Here is a 16,023-nt window from a genome sequence, read left to right on the forward strand (position 1 = left end):
TGGGGCAAATGGTGCTGTGCCCTGCATTTGGCCACAACAGGAACTGCCCCACTGGCCAGTTTCGACCCATAGAGGTCACAGACGCTTTGCTAGTCAGGTAAGGGCAGAAATCACCCTCCTGCCGGCCGGGAGTGCTGGGAGCCCAGATCATTTCAGCGCCTGGCTGCTCTTCTCTCATTAAGACAGCTCGGTTATAGACCTTTCTGTCCTTCAGAAGCTTGGAAAGAACCCTCTTCTCTTGGCTGAGCTCTTTTCTGTGTCTCACATTCTGACCTTCCCCATAGCTCTTCCTTGTCTGGTTTATGAAAAAAATACACACACACACACACACACACACACACACACACACACACACAGCCGAGTTCCAGCATGTTTCCCACTCAGACTATCAATAGTGCCCTCACTGCCGATAAACCACGAAGCATCTGGAAAACCATGGGTCAAGTGTTTGGATGTGTCTGGTTATTTGCGGACTCCCTACCCGCCACCTCAGGAGGCCTGGTCCTTAAACTGACTTCTTTCTTTTGCAGTGTCTCCGGTGACATGCATAAAAGGGCGTGACTCAGTGGGGATTGATTAAACATTTATTTGCTGCTGATATTCTTTACTCTGAATGAGGTTGAGCTATAGATTTTAATTTTAAAATTCTCTTCAGAAGCAGCCCCAACTCATCCCTGGGACAGAGTTCCCTTAGAACCAGGTGAAGTTTGGGAGCCTAAAGGCTTTGTTCCAAAAGCTTCCAGCAGAGCTGGGCGGTTGGAAACGACTCTCCAGATCAAGGTTTTCCACAGAAAGTCCCTCCTTCCCACGCCAGCTTCCTCTGTTCCCATCCCTTCCCGCAGCTTTGCTCCTTGACAGAATTCAGCGGAAGTTCCCTGCGGAGTAAGTCTCTAGAAGTCCTCCTACCACCCTGTTTCTTCTCTTTAATGGCTATAAAAATCCAGCTCAGAGGAGGAAAGGTACTAGTCTGGTAGGCCCTGCCTTTGAAGGTACTTCCTGGCACTGACAGAAGGACAGGCCGCGAATACCAGGGACACGACACGTGCCGTCGGAGTCTGGAGCCCCACACCGAGATGCACCCGTGCCCGGTAGGGCTGACCAGGCCAAGGCTGGGCCTCCATTGGGGTAATAAATTCCATGAGGCGGCGGGTGGCACACACGCTCCATGTAAGACTGGTTCTCAGCAGAAAGGGTAACTCTAGGGAGTAAGGCCTAAAAATGCAACTCTCCCCCCACAAGTTCTTTCCTCTCCTGGCATTTGCTTTCCTCCAGTGAAGACATTGCCAGACAGAGCCGTCCCTGTGTTTAGCAGATGGCCGGAACGTCTTCAGACTTCCAGAGCTGCCGAGGCTGGGGCGATATACACTGAATCCATAGCCATGAGGACCAGCTCTGGAGTCTATGGACCCTGGGATGTGGCCCCAACCTAGAGCCTTGCTCTCTGTGTCCTGCCGAGGGGCGTTAGGTGCCTCAGGTGGGAAGGGCCGCTGGGGCAGGACCACCGGGGGCGACCTTCGAGAGACCCTCACATCAAAACAGGATGAGATTGGGTTGTTGTCCCTTAAACACCTCATGGGGTTGCTTTTCGGGCCCCTTGCCTCAGTATGTGGTGTGCGATGGGCAAACTGGGGCTCTGGCCCCGGAAGCCAGGGTCTCATCTCCATCTTCCCAGCCAGGGCAAGTTCAGAGGAAGCCAAGAAAAGTCACTTCACTGATTCGCTTCCACTGATCTTCTTTGGGGACCTGGGGTCTTCTTTCCTATCCTTCCAAGGGGAGGCCCGGTGCCCTCAGCACTGCTCAGCCTCCACGAAGCCCTCCTTCTCGTGGCCCGAGGGCTCGACCTCCGTGTAGGTGGAGTGGTTGGGGTGGTTGCGGAATCTCACTGCTGGCCAGTGGTGAGGTCTCCGCTGCGGGGTGGGGGCATGACGCAGAGTCAGTGGGCGTGCCCTCACCCACCTGGGACCCCCCCAACCTGCCCCTCCCCCACCAGGGACAGGGCTGAGCACAGAGACTCTCTTCTCAAGGGCACTGGGGGCCTCCTGTGAGCTAGGTGGAGTTCAACCCCCCGTCCAGAAGCCCCCCGACCCCCCAGTGGTGATCCTTCCACTGGTGGGAGCCTTGCTGCAAGCTGCCCCATCAGTGTTTGTGTGGCTGGGGATCTGCAGTTCCCCGGCGGTGATACCCAGGGAGGCTAAAACTTTAGGCTGACGGGTTAGGGCTTACAAAAAACAGGGGCTTCTAAACAAAGAGGAGGAGACCCCCTGCACCTCTGGGTGATCCTTGTCTGGGAGACCTACAAAGTCAGCCTGGCTGGACCACACGCAGAGTTGGGGAGGAGCAGAGAGCAGAGAACAGGGCCAGGAGCTCATGAGCCCTGTGGCCCAGGGAGAAGGGGGCTCTGGCTCTTCTGAATTCCGAGACATTCCAAACCCTAGCACCCTCAGTGAAAGTTCCCAGAGAGAGCAACTCATGATTACTATATCTTGTCGATTCTGACCTAAACACCCACACAGCAGGCAAAGAGGCAGAGATCTCTGTTCCACTATGGCTTAGAATAAGCAACCGGCCTAGAAATTGGGGGGTGAGAGACCACAAAGCATTAAAGACTGGCTGCACAGTCCCCAGTGATTTCTCTTGCTTTCCTCTGGGGGCTCTTCTGGTTTCACCAACAGGGGAGCGAAAGGCAGACGGACAGGAGGGGGGCAGCACTCCTGGGGGGGAATTAGGTGGGGGGGTGGTTAGGGACTCAAAGGATAGAGTCAAAGATGGTTCCTCAGGAAGGAACAGGAGCCGGGCAGGTTGGGGGGAGGGATGAGGCGGGGAGGGGCAGGTGCCCCACGGCTGGGGAAAGGCTGATGCAGAGGCAGACGGCGGAGCTGGGCCCAAATCCTACACTGACCTCGATGAAGAAGAGCGCGGCATTGGAGGTGGGGTGGCCGTTGATGTAAATCCCAGCCAGGACGATGGCTGCCACCAGGAGGACCGCTAGCACGATGCCCACGATGGTGCCTAGGTGCACGGGGGGGCCCTTGGTCTTGGGAGACAGGTTGTTCTGAAGGCCTGTGGAGAGACCGTTAGGGTAGGGAGTGGCTACCGGGGAACCAGGAAGGGAGGGCCAGGAAGTCCTAGGTCCTAGGTTATCAAAGAGAAGTTCTCTCCAACACCCATGCCACTTAAACGCTTTTCGAGAATTCTCATAGGTTATATGATGGTGAAGAGTTTTGGATCTGAATATTGCTCCCTGATTCAAATTCAAGTTCTATGGCTTATAAGCTGTGTGACCTCAGGCGAATTACATAACCTCTCGGTGCCTCACTTACCACTCTTGTAGAACAAGGATCATAATGATTACCTAATCATAATGATTATAACCCTAAGGGTTAAAACCAGATCATTCGCGTCAACTGCTGAAGACCAGGGCTGGGCTGGTGTCTCAGATGACCTCAGCTATTTTGATAACAAAATTACCATATTTTCACCTGTCACTCTCTGCTACCAGACTGTGGCCTTCTGGAGGGCAAGGACAGTGTCTTCTTATTCATCTCTGTGTCCTTAGCTCTTAGAAAAGATGGCGGGCCCCATGGTAGGAGCTCAATAAAAGAGTGAACCCAGTCCTCCGAGGGCTAATAAACCAGCAGGCAATCTCTGAGAACATTCTGAGCATTTGAAATACATCCCACGGGGAAGGCTGACTATTGCTATAGACTACCAAGCTGGAAGGTCATCTAGTCCAGCCCCTCTCTTGGATGGCTGGAAATACAGACAGGTGAAGTGATTTGCTCAAGGACAGAGTCAGCCAGCGGCTGACAAGCCTGTATTCCCATATTACCTGGGGTGGCTACTTGCCTCTTCTCCCTACCCTGCAGGGATGTGCAGATAATGGAGTAGAAAAGACTGATGAGCACATAAGCAAAAGAAATGCCAAATCCTTTCCTACAGGGGTCGTGGGTGGAAGAGGAATCAGCAGGAGGTGGGGACTTGAAACACACATTCCCATCATTGTCCTCCCCTTCCCTTCTCCTCTGCCCTGTCCCAGGGTGGGTGGGGATGTGGAGTTGGGGGGGGATCCAGTGCACTGTTAGTGCCCCCTACCTGCCAACAGGTGAGGTGACACACCCCCTGCTAGCCTTCCCGGACCTGGCAGTCAGCCTGCAGGGACCCTGGTGATCTGATAGTCAGGGTTTGGGCTGAAAAGCACGCGGTGCAGAGTGAGGGGAACGTGGTCCAGTCCCCACTCCTCACTCCCAGCCTACACTCACAATGCACACTCACACCCACCGCCCACAGAGCAGTCATGGCTTTGTCTCTGTGGGGAGACTGGATCACCATGTTGCATCAGTAGCCTCTCCCCACTGTGAGAACCCAAGATAACAATGTCGCTGCCCCTGGAGTTTGGAAGGCATTTCCAGTTCCCCCGTGTGGTGGTTGTCACAAGGGCCCAAGTTGACCCAGGGCCAAGAGCAGGGGAGGTGGGACATGTCATGTCACCAGATAGAGAATATCCTTGTACTTAATCTTGGGAAAAAAGGAGCCCAATTTCCGGGGCCCTGTAAAATGTGGGGTGGACAAGTTTTGTGTACCCTTTGCCCACGCAGGCAGGGAATCCAAGGCAACTCGATGTGGGAGCTGTGCTCCACCCCTCATTGACGGTGAGGCCCAGGGGGACAAGAGGGGCGGCCAACGGTGACAGGCCCCACACTGCCATGCCTTCTAGCTCAGCTCTTCCTTCCTCCTCTGGCTCTTTTCAGGGCAGTGAGTAGTCAAGACAGACCTCCGGGAGGTGTCTGGCTGATGAGAAATGTCTAGAGGTAGACACGTTCCTTCAGTCTAAGTGGGCCCAGGCCCAGGAGCCCAGTGGGAGGTCTGGGAAGCTCAGGCTGCTGTCACTCCCCTCCCCACCCACCTCGGAGCCAAAGCAAAGAGGCCAGGGGACTGCTGCACCCTCTTGAGGGGCGAGGGGTTTCTAAGAGGCTGTGGGTCTGATGGAGAGTGGCAGAAAGCTCTGTACTCACCCTCTCCTCCTGCATAGGGATTCAACTTGGTGTCATCTTCGAAGAGAAGGAGAGAAGGCGTCAGATCAGTGCAATCATTATGGTCTTGGTCACTTTAGGTCCAGATGGGATTTTTAGGGAGGTTTAGTCCCACCCCACATTTTTTTTTAAAGATTTTATTTATTTATTTGACAGAGATCACAAGGAGGCAGAGAGGCAGGCAGAGAGAGAAGGTGGAGGGAAGCAGGCTCCCTGCTGAGCACAGAGCCCGATGTGGGGCTCGATCCCAGGACCCTGGGATCACGACCTGAGCTGAAGGCAGAGGCTTAACCCACTGAGCCACCCAGGAACCCCCAACCCCACATTTTATGTGGGTTTTTTAAAAAAATTTTTTGAAGAGTTTATTTCTAAGTAATCTCTATACCCAATGTGGGGCTCAAACCCACAACCCTGAGATCAAGAGTCTCACGCTGTACCAATTGAGCCAGCCAGGTGCCCCAATCCTTCATTTTAAAGGCAAAGAAACTAAAGCACAGGGAGGGGAGGTGCCTTGCTTCAAGTCACACAGCAGTGTAATGGTGGAGGTCCACAAACAAACCAACTTTTCCTAGTCCCATGTTCATTGATTCAAGCAATATTTATTGGATGTTTACTGTGCAGTTGAGCCCTGGGAGTAGGCACTGGGGTTCAACATGGTCTCTGCCCTCAGCGAGTTAACAAGTCGGGGAGAGGGAGTGACAACTAAAACCCAGCGTAATGAAGCTCTGACTGGGGGCCTCACCCAGATAAAGTGTGTCAGGACGAAGAGGCAAGACATGGGTGGGGGGAAAGGATTCTAGACAGAGGAAAAAGCATGAGCAAAGGCCCCGAGTCAGCAAGGATTTGGCCAGTTGGGAATAAAAAGCAGGGCAGTATAGCTGGAGGGTGGAGAGGGTGTGAGTAGGGGGTGGTGAGAGATGAGGCTAGGGCACGGGAGGCTAGGAGGGGCTGAGGAGGGGCCTGTGTTCCAGGCGCAGATCTGCTTGAAGACCTCCCCCTCCTCACCTGCGCACAACTTGGAGGAAAGATGTCTACACTCAAGGTGTGTGTCCTGTGGCTTCCTAAATCAGTTCCTATGGTTGACCCTCCCTGTGGCTCTTCCCCACAGGTTGTGGCCACAGCAGCTTTTCTCCCACTCAGCCAAGGCTGGTTCCCAGCTGCCATCTTGCTGGGGGGCATGGAAGGCAAAATGGCTCCCTCATCAGTGGACTGCAGTAGAGTCCCAGGAAGACTCGCACAGTGAGGAAATGCGTGTGGTAGGTATTGAATGAGTGGTCATTTTTCTGAGTCAGTTGTCACTTTTTTTTTTTAAAGATTTAATTTATTTATTTGAGTGAGAAAGGGATAGAGAATGAGGGGTGGGGAGGGGCAGAGAGAGAGAGAGAGAGAGAGAAAGAAAAGCAGACTCCCTGCTGTGCAGGGAGCCTGTTGTGGGGCTCAATCCCAGGATCCGGACTGGAGATCATGACCTGAGCTGAAAGGTAGATGCTTAACCGACTGGGCCACCCAGGTGTCCCTGAGTTGTCTCCTCTTGCTGCTAGCGGTGTGTTCTGTTCTGCTCAGCTGCCCATCACATGAGCCCTTCTCTTGCACACGCTTATTCAGGGTGAGGGCCTGGCTCTCCTTGGAATGAAATGCACAGGTTTGTGGCCGCTGCTTGCCACCCAGAGGTCATTCTGGTTCTCTTTGGAGGAGCGCTCAATCGCAAAAAAAAAAACCAACGAAATCCAGCCCCCACACCTCCTATGCACCCAGCCCTCTCTGCTCCTGAGCTTGGCTGGTGCCAGAGGGGTCCCCGCACCGACCAGCTGCCCGCTCCCACTAACTTCTCTGCTCTCCGGCTCTGCCCTGGCAAGGTGGGTCCCTTTGGCTGTATCCCCTTCATTCCCATCTCCTTGTACCCTAAGATAGACCATGCAGGACAGACTCTAACTCCTGGACTGGATTACTCACTTCCTGTCTCTTCCTTATTCTTTTTCATTTAATTCATCTGAGAATAAATGCTCTCAAAACCTGCACTGCACCCCACTCCCTGTTAATCCTGGACCATCTTAGAATAATGGGAGCTACCCAATCTGCCTTGATGTTCACCCCTTTGCTATTTTTTCCAGCCCCTTAAATCCGCAAAGACCTTTTTTTTTCTTTTTTTTCAGCACTGGAATGCCTGTGTGGCTCAGTTGGTCAAGAATCTGCCTTCTGCTCAGGTCATGATCCCAGGGTCCTGGGAGGGAGTCCCCATCAGGATCCCTGCTCAGCGGGGAGTCGGCTTCTCCCTCTGCCTGCTGTTCCCCCTGCTTGTGTTCTCTATCTAACAAATAAATAAAATTTTTTTTTTTTTAAGGTGGTTTCTTTTTTTTTTTTTTCCCCAGCACCAAGAAAAGCAGTTGAGGGGCAAGATCTCCGCTTTTGAGCCGAATGAGACCTGACTCCACCTCTTCCTGCCTATGTGACCCTGGGCAAGTCACTGACCTCCCTAGACCTTGGTGTCTTCTCTGAGAAATGGAGATATAACAGAATCAGCGTGCAGGGTTGTCAGGAGGACCAAGTGAGTGTTGATGCCTGAACAACGTTAGCTCATGGTCAGGCCCCTCAGAATGTTAGCTCACAGGGTGCCTGGGTGGCTCAGTTGTTAAGTGACTGCCTTCAGCTCAGGTCATGATCCTGGGGTCCAGGGATCAACCCCTGTGTCGGGCTCCCTGCTTGGCGGGGAGTCTGTTTCTCCCTCGGACCCTCACCCTGCTTGTGTTGTTCTCTCTTTCAAATAAATAAATAAAATCTTTTAAAAAAAAAAATGTTAGCTCGCCTATTATTTGCTCCCTCCTCTAGGACTTCCTTCTGGCCAGACCCATGGGTCCATTCTCCAGTTCTTTAGGCTGCAGTGAGAAAGGCAGAGGGGCACCGTGGAAAGAACATTCCACCACTTCCTTTGCAGGTAACCCCGAGTAACCAACTTCGCCCCTACGGAGCCCGTTTCCATAGCTACCAAATGGGATGGTGGCTGAATAATGTTTTAAAACATTTGCCTTTTTCTCTTCTCCTTTCCTCTGTTGCATTTGCCCCTTTCAAGCAGGTACATGGCTCCATGGAGGCCGGACAAGCCCATGTCTTTCTGAGCCTGAGGGCAATAGGCTAACACCTGGCAGTGATGTATTAAAGAAGGATGAGAGAGGAAAATCCGGGAAGGGCCTGCACCGGGCTTCCCCTGATGCTATGTGGTACCTCTGGGTGGACAGACCTCTGGCAGCTTCAAGAACCCAGGCCTTGGGATGGCAGAAGTCCCTGAGGGGGGTGTGTGGGGGGCAGCTAGACCTTGGAGAGGTAGGGATGGAGCATCAGCATTCCTCCTGAACACAGGTGCCCCACTCTGACCCTCTGTCCACACCAGATCCCAGGGCCAGGAAGCCGGGCTGAGGGGCATCCCTCCTGCTGAGCACAGTTGGAGGAAAATCAGGCAGTCTTTCACTCACGTCTGAGTGTGTGGACTGAGTGTGTGGACAGCTACAAGGCTGCTAAGACCTCCCGGGTTCTGTGAGGACAGCTATTAAGATGACCTGAGGCGGAGCATATGACATTCCGGGCCCTGGGCTGGGACGTCTGTCTTCCCCTCGCCACAGCGAATCCATCCCACGTCCCGACGTGGGCCAGTGCCTGCCTCTGCCTCTCCCCAGGGGCCCTCCTCCATGAAAGTTGGGCCATTCCTCTTCCCTGAGACAATCCCTGTCAGGGATGGTTGCAGGGGCCCCAGGCCTTTCCCTCCCTGGGGCTTCTTCCCCCAGCCGCTCCCCACTCCTGGCTCAGGCCTTACCTTCTGTGGTGAGGCTGTCGATGAAGAGCGAGGAGGAAGTGGTGGTGAGGTCTCCGTCAAAGGGACTGAAGGAGCTGTTGGGGGAGGCCGAGTAGTGGCCTTCGTCCCGGAAGTCCTCACACGTCCTGCCCTCTGCCTGCAGGACAGACCCCGCACTGCTCTGCACAGAAGCCTCACTGCCCGCCGTGCAGAAAAGAGCCCTTACTTGGGAGGATGGAGGGGGACCCCTCGTCCCTCAGCGGCCAGAAACCTTCAGATGCCGGTGCACGGCTCAAGGGTAAGGGGGGCCCTGAGGGCACTTACACCTTCCACTTTATCCTGAAAGTGCCTGATCTATCTTACAAGGCAATTTAGCTGACTGCGGCTTCCGATCCTTCCTCGAGGAAGGAGCGGAGATGCCAATCTTACACAAATAAAGCAAATCCATACGTTCACCACAGCCAGCGCCCCAAGTGGGCTGCTGGACAAGATTTGTTTTCAGGTCATAGAAGGCTCCTCTGGCCTTACTAATAACAGAGGAGGTGGTGAGCGCACAGCCTGGGGCCTGGGGCCTTGGCACTTCTGTATCCCACCCGTTGCGCGGGGCAGGTCAAGTCATGAAATCTCTCTGTGCCTCAGTTTTCTGCTCTGAGCAGGTGGGGGGGACCAGCCCCCCGGCTCCTGCGCCTGTTCTGATGAAATCAGAGCAAGTGCGGGCAGTGTGCTGTGGAGGGCTCACATGGCAAGAAGGGATGGAGAGGACGAGGGAGAGGAAAAGGACGCCCAGATGAATGGATCTGTCTGGGTCGGGATAAGGTTTAAGAATAGGATGCTCTCCACCCAGAATCAAAGCGTAGAGCATTCTGGAAAACTCCAGCAACGAGAAGGAACCTGTATGGGATTCTAAAGGGGAGGTGCCCGGAACCATCCTCTTCCCTCCCAGAAAAGCCTGCCTCCAGAGAGCCCTCGAAAATCTCCCAAGTCTGGCCTCACTGGCTCAGGGCAGTCTGAGAGGCAAGGCCCGGATGGAGGGGAGAATTCCGCCAAAAGCCAAAGACACCTTGTGGAGAGCTCCTGGGGGACAGGCCTGCCAGGGCAGCCCGACCGTTTCCCACAAACTGGCTTGCTGAAGCTTCTCACCTCCTGGGCACAGCCGTAGGCCAGCCACTCCTGGCGGTAGCGGTCAAAACCACTGGAGCATCTGCAAGGGGATCAAAAGGTAAGAGGTGTGAAGGACTGACAGAGAAGCCCTCCCCCTCTTTCCCCCGGTCAGTAATAGCTCTCTGACGATAGTGAGGAGGGGGCTGACTTCCCAGGGCTGCGGTGATCAAGACCACGGGGCCGGTGCCCTCCTCAGCACCAGGCAGCTAGGGGATCAGCAGTCAGACCCCTCTTCCCCAATTACGCCAAAGGAAGGGAAGGTGTCTGTGTCATCTCTATCCTCCTTCAGACCCAGCTCCCCAGGACTAAGGCCACATCTACCCAGATGTGTGTGTATAGGGCATTAGATGGACTGCATGACCTCAAATAAACTTTAAATTTCTCTTGGCTCTAGGCTGCTATGAAATTGCTGAGCACCAGGGAAATCACACAAATGTCTTCTCAGGAAAGCCTCGCTTATTCATAGACAGTCCTCCTCCTTCTTTGCGGAGGGGCCTGAACTTGACAAGGAGAGTCTGGGCTGACGGTGGACGTCAACAGAGTTAGTCAATACCTCCTGTGTGATCATTAAAGGGCAAGAAGGAGGGTCTTGCCAGAGGCTAGGAGAAATTTAAAAAACTGGCTGGTCAGTGTCCCAGGAAAGGATGCTGTGCAGCTCCGCTGGGCTGGGAGAGGCCAAGTGCATCCCTAGAGAAGGGGTGGGGGTACGAGGATGAACCAGAGAATGTTAATGTTCTCCGTGGCATCAGGCTCCCATTTCCATTCTTCACTCTGGTGCCAGGGGAAGCCAGCGAGCCCTGCTCTAGCTCTGGGACATCTGCATGGGAAGAAGCATCCCATGAGCCACCAGTGCTGAGAGAGGATTTGTGGTTAGTTAACTTTCTTCCCTAGCATCCGCCCACCCCTCTGCCAAAGACCTGGTGAGGCAGAAGGTTCCCGAGCACTGAGCTGCTTCTCCTGCAGCAGGGGGAGCGGGGACGCACTAAGCCATCCCCACTCCCCCACTCTCAGGTCCTCTGAGTCCACTACTTTAGGGCATGGAGGATTGTGTTAGGGGCTGGGAACTAAAGTTCCTTTTGAAGCCAAACTAAAGGATTCTTTCAAGGGCTGAGCCTTTGATAATAGGTCTAAGAGCTTCACATTCTAAGCCCTGAGCCAACCAACCCAGATGCAGAGAAGGGCCTGAGATATGGCCACTATTGAGCGCCTCCTGAATGCCAAAGGCCACCCCAGCCATGTGCTATTCCTGTCCTGTTTCAGGGGACCCTCACAGTGACCCTGAAAAGCAGGGATTATGGCCCCTCATTCCCTGGGCCAAATCCTGGAGTTAAGGTCACCTCTTAAGGGGGTGGGTTGGGGGTGATGGTTGGGGGTGATGTGGGATGAAAGGAAGACACCAGCCATGGTAAGTGAAATTGTCTAAATCAGATCCAGCCCCAGCGCAAGGAGGGGAAGCTCTGGGAGGCTGCGGAAGGCAGAGTGGGTGGCGAGGAAGGGGAAGCTGAAAACCCACAGGGTGATTGCAAGCAGCTGTGGCGGGGAGAGTCCCTGGTGGCCGGGGCCTCGGCACCAGCCCTGCCTCCTGGCTCTTTGGGGACCCGGGGTCAGCTCTCAGTGGATGCCAAGACTCCAGATGGCTGGCAAGGAGGACCCCATGCTGGGGTGAGCCCAGGCTCACGGGCATTGGAGGACAAGACTTCGGACCCACATCAGCCTTGCCTTTTCACTGCTGGAGCTTCTCCATCCCAGAGCTGACATGACCACAGCAAAGGCCATGTCTGCACTTAAGGCCTTGGCCTCCCCCAACCTGACCAACCCTCATTAAACGGTCATGGTCCCTGGGTTTGGGCGTATGTGTTAAATGGGGATGTGTCCATGCGAGGCTTTTGCTTTCATCTGACCCATTTTGAAGTTCTCATGGCTCAGCTCTGGTTGGACACTGAGTCATGCGGTGGCCGGCCAGCCCCAGGATTCCAGGGCTCATTTGAGGTCATCCGGGCTATCTCTCCACGTTGAGACAGTGGCTCGCAAACTTGAGAGGTCCAGAGGGGGACCACGCTGTAAAGCCACACACCAGGAGGGACCAAGCTGGGGTCTGCCCTAGGTATCCTCTCTGAGGCTCCATGCCCTTCGTGCACGGGGCCCTGGACACTTTGCAAAAATGCTCTTTGGTAGTTGAGAAATTAAAATGATGGCATGTTCCTCACCCACTTTTCCCCGGGCCCACATCACCACAGAGCCCATTTTATGGGGAAAATAAATTGAGGCCCCAAGAGAGTGAGTAAGAGTACAGCTGATGGGAAGAAAAACACCCTGGAGCCCCTCTCCTCCTGGCCTGGGCTATGCCTTGTGCTGGGCAGGCTGCCTGCGAGGGCGGCAGCTTCTATTTCTGCACCAGGATGTTTGAAAGGAGCAAAGGAAATGCTGACAGGTGCCCCACAGCTGCGTGGAACGCAGAGACTCTGTAATTTGCAATTTTCAAGATTGCCTCGGAGGCTCTCGGAGTTCACAGGGCTTCCCACTCTCATGAGAGCCTCAGTCCCCAGAGACATTTTTCCCCCTTCCTGCTATTTATTTATCTTGGACAGGAGAACAGGGCTCGGATTCTGAGTCTAATCTGTGAGGAAATGATTTCAGAACAAGGAGTGGAAGATGAGTTGGATTTAAGAACTTTATCCCTGAATCCAAATCTCATCCGGAATTTTCCCTATTTCCAAAACCAAGCAAACACAGCTTTGTAGCTTGCCCTAACCTTCCACAGATGCCTGCAATTTCCATAGCCCCGATTTTCAGGAAACTCCCTTGCAGCCTGACAAAGATCTTCAGGAGGAGTTTTGGGGTCAGGGGGATCCCATCCAATGGCAATGGGACTTTGGAGCCGGGAGGTCCCACACTTGTTTGCAGATGAGGCACCGTGTTGAAATTCAGGCTCCTGGGCGTCCCTCCCAGAGACCCTGATCCTGCGGGGCCTGGGGCGGGGCCCAGGAATCTGCATATTTAACCAGAGCCCTAGCTGAGTTTGGGATCCTCACAGCTGTGGATCATTCTCGAGAAGCCCTGCCCTAGGATGAGCCAACTCTTCCGGGGTGTGAGGAGGAGTTGCAGCTGTTGGGATCCCTGGATGGTCTTCCGGAAACCTAGCGTCACCATAGGGACCTGGCTACACGGTCACCTTGATTGGTCCCAGGCCTTAGGGAAAGACTCACTTCTGTGACATTCTCGTCCCAGGGGGCACAGTGGACTGGCTAGAGATACTCTCATGGTGGCAGTGAGGCGGGGAGTGGGGGCCAGGCCACCCTCCGCCCCTCCTCCACAGTCCACCCGTGGGCCTCAGCCTGGGCACAAACCTCTGGAGGACATGGCACCAGCTGCAGTTGAAGGTCAGGTCCGAGGACACGCAGGCGTCACAGCTCTGATGCTGCAGGCAGGCTACAAGAGAGAAGGTGACTGTCCCCCAGCCGCAGACCCTCCGTGGACCTCCACGGACCTCCAAAAGGCACAACTCTCCTCGGTGCCAGGCCTTTACAGAGCTACGGAGTCTCTGACTAGCAGGGACCCTGGAAGTCATTAATGCCACCCTCCCTCACATCCAGCCCCGATTCTTCTGTCTGTTTCTCCCTCCTCCCCTTTCTTCCTTCCTCCTTCCGTTCCCAGGGGGCTGCGCCCCGAGCTGGGACTGGGGTTTGCACCATAAATCCTGGTGCCTGCCCTCTTGGGCCTTATAGTCCTCTGGGTGGACAGACACTAAATAGATCATCAAACAAACATAACTATGTCATTATCATCATGATGAGGCTCGGGAAGGAAAATTGCAGGGGCCTGGAAGCGTGGACAAAGGGATCTCACCTAGCCTGGGAAGTTATACTGCTGGGCTGTTGCCCACAATTACAGGCTGGAAAAGGATTCTTTGTCTTAACTGAGATCTGTTTGACACAGAACACTGTATATGCTCAAGACGTAGGGTATGTTGATTTGACACCTTTATATTGCACTATGATTGTCGTTGGAGGGTTAACTACGAATGCCACTAAGTCACATGGTTGTTATGTCCTCTCCTGGCAGGAACAAGAACTAGTCTTCCAACAAGTTTAATGTTTTTTTTTTTAATTCATTAATTTATTTATTAGAGAGAGAGAGAGCACGAGCAGGACGGAGAGGGGAGAAGCAGGCTCTCTGCTGAGCAAGGAGCCCCATGCGGGACTCGATCCCAGGACCCCAAGACCACAAAGCAAGCCAAAGTCAGATGCCTAACCCACTGAGCTACCCAGGCACCCTGAATTTAATGTTTAGAATACACTTCTGTTGGCTATAATCACAGAAAAGGATGTTTATGATGTTCTGGTTTGCCCCCCAGCCAGTGTTAGCTGGAAGCATGCCTTCCGTCCATGTGGAGCACCTGGGGCCAGAATCATCCCCTGGCCTGTCTCCACCTCCTCACTCACCTCAGGGGAGCCTGAGCACTGTGTTTGTGGGGGGTCAACCAGGCATTCCCGATTCCATCCCTTTCTTCTCCCTCCCCACTTGGAAGTGAGCTACCCCTGGGGCTGTGTGGGTCTCTCTGCTCACTAGGGTTATGTCTCACGTGGGGAGTTACTGAACCTCACTGTGTCTCAGTTTCTCCTGTGGAAAAGAGGGATCCTGATGGTCTCTGCTGGGCAGACGTGCAGTGAGGATGAAATGAGGCGACCCGGGGAGAGGGTCTGTACGTGGGCCGGCCCTGAGGTGAGTCCTGTGAATGCTGCCCGTGGGTGACTGTGAGCTTACTCGTGCCCCTCAGCGTACCTACCAGGGATTCGTCCACTCATTCATTCATGTTCACGTTCATTCTTCTTTGCTCTTTAGAGATTTATTTGTTTGAGAGAGAGAGAGAGCGAGCGCACACACGTGAGCAGGGGAGGGAGAGAGAGAATCCCCAAGCAGGCTCCCTGCTGAGTGCAGAGCCCGATGTGGGGCTCGATCCCAGGACCCCAAGATCATCACCTGAGCCAAAACCAAGAGTGGGACGCCTAACCGACTGTGCGCCCTGATGCAGTCTTTCAACAGGTATGTATTGAGCACCTGCCACAGGTAGGCACGGTCCCGGCTGTGGAAGCTGCAGTGACGAACAGGGAAAGACAGACAGACGCGATTCTGGCACAGAGCCTGCCACTAAGCGCAGGAGATGCCCAACAATACCCAGACAACAAAGTCTGCACTAGGGTTTCTAGCAGCAGGCTGGGAAAACAAGGGGCTCAGAACAGGGAGGCGGGGTGACAGTGCGGGGGTTGTCCTATTCGGGGAAGGTTGGCGAAGGCCTCTGAGGAGAGGTTGTTTGGGCAGAGATTGAGAGCAGGGAGGAAGCAATCTGGAGGCTCTCCTGGAGGAGGAGGAGGAGTTGAAGCAGAAAAGCCCCTGAGCACAGAGGCCGGGGAGGAGCATATTCCAGCGGTGTTCCCAGCGGCCGCCAGAACACTAACGGGCTGCATGGAGTGGACAAGCTGAGGGTGATGGGAATGAGGGGGAGGGACAGCTGGGGGCTGGCCTGGGGCAGGGCAGAGCCGGAAAGCAGAGGAGTTAGTGGGAGAGGGCTGCTGGACAGTGCGGGGACCCCTGTGGCACCAGCCAAGCCCAGAAGCAGAGAGGGCCGGGGCGCAGGAGGTGTGGGGGCTGGATTTTAAGCGTTGTTCGCTTGCGATTGAGCACTCCTCCGAAGAGAACCAGAATGACCTCTGGGTGGCAAGCAGCTGCCACAGACCTGTGCATTTCATTCCAAGGAGAGCCAGGCCCTCACCCTGAATAAGCGTGTGCAAGAGAAGGGCTCATGTGATGGGCAGCTGAACAGAACAGAACACACCGCTAGCAGCAAGAGGGTACAACTGACTCAGAAAAATGACCACTCGTTCAACACCTACCACACACATTTCCTCACTCTGTGAGTCTTCCTGGGACTCTACTGCAGTCCATTAATGAGGGAGCCACTTTGTCTGCCATGCCCCCAACCCCAGCAAGATGGCGGCTGGGAACCAGCCATGGCTGAGTGGGAGAAAAGCTGCTGTGGCCACAGTGTGT

General features: G+C 54.4%; 1 protein-coding gene across 1 annotated transcript in view; it reads right to left on the minus strand.

Moving 5' to 3' along the window:
- Positions 1–1,745: 1,745 nt before the first annotated feature.
- The window catches only part of LOC111151667 (plexin domain containing 1), a 53,766-nt gene continuing 39,488 nt past the window's right edge, over positions 1,746–16,023 (minus strand). The window contains exons 9-14 of the mRNA XM_022509798.1: positions 13,323–13,404; positions 9,955–10,015; positions 8,836–8,971; positions 5,013–5,048; positions 2,900–3,060; positions 1,746–1,907 (exon numbers count right to left, since the gene is read on the minus strand). Coding sequence (XP_022365506.1) covers positions 1,788–1,907; positions 2,900–3,060; positions 5,013–5,048; positions 8,836–8,971; positions 9,955–10,015; positions 13,323–13,404 — 596 coding nt within the window. The 3' untranslated portion in view covers positions 1,746–1,787. The remainder of the gene's footprint in view (positions 1,908–2,899; positions 3,061–5,012; positions 5,049–8,835; positions 8,972–9,954; positions 10,016–13,322; positions 13,405–16,023) is intronic.

This window comes from Enhydra lutris, unplaced genomic scaffold, assembly GCF_002288905.1.
Source record: "Enhydra lutris kenyoni isolate GAN:26980312 unplaced genomic scaffold, ASM228890v2 scaffoldscaffold26, whole genome shotgun sequence".
NCBI lineage: Eukaryota > Metazoa > Chordata > Mammalia > Carnivora > Mustelidae > Enhydra > Enhydra lutris.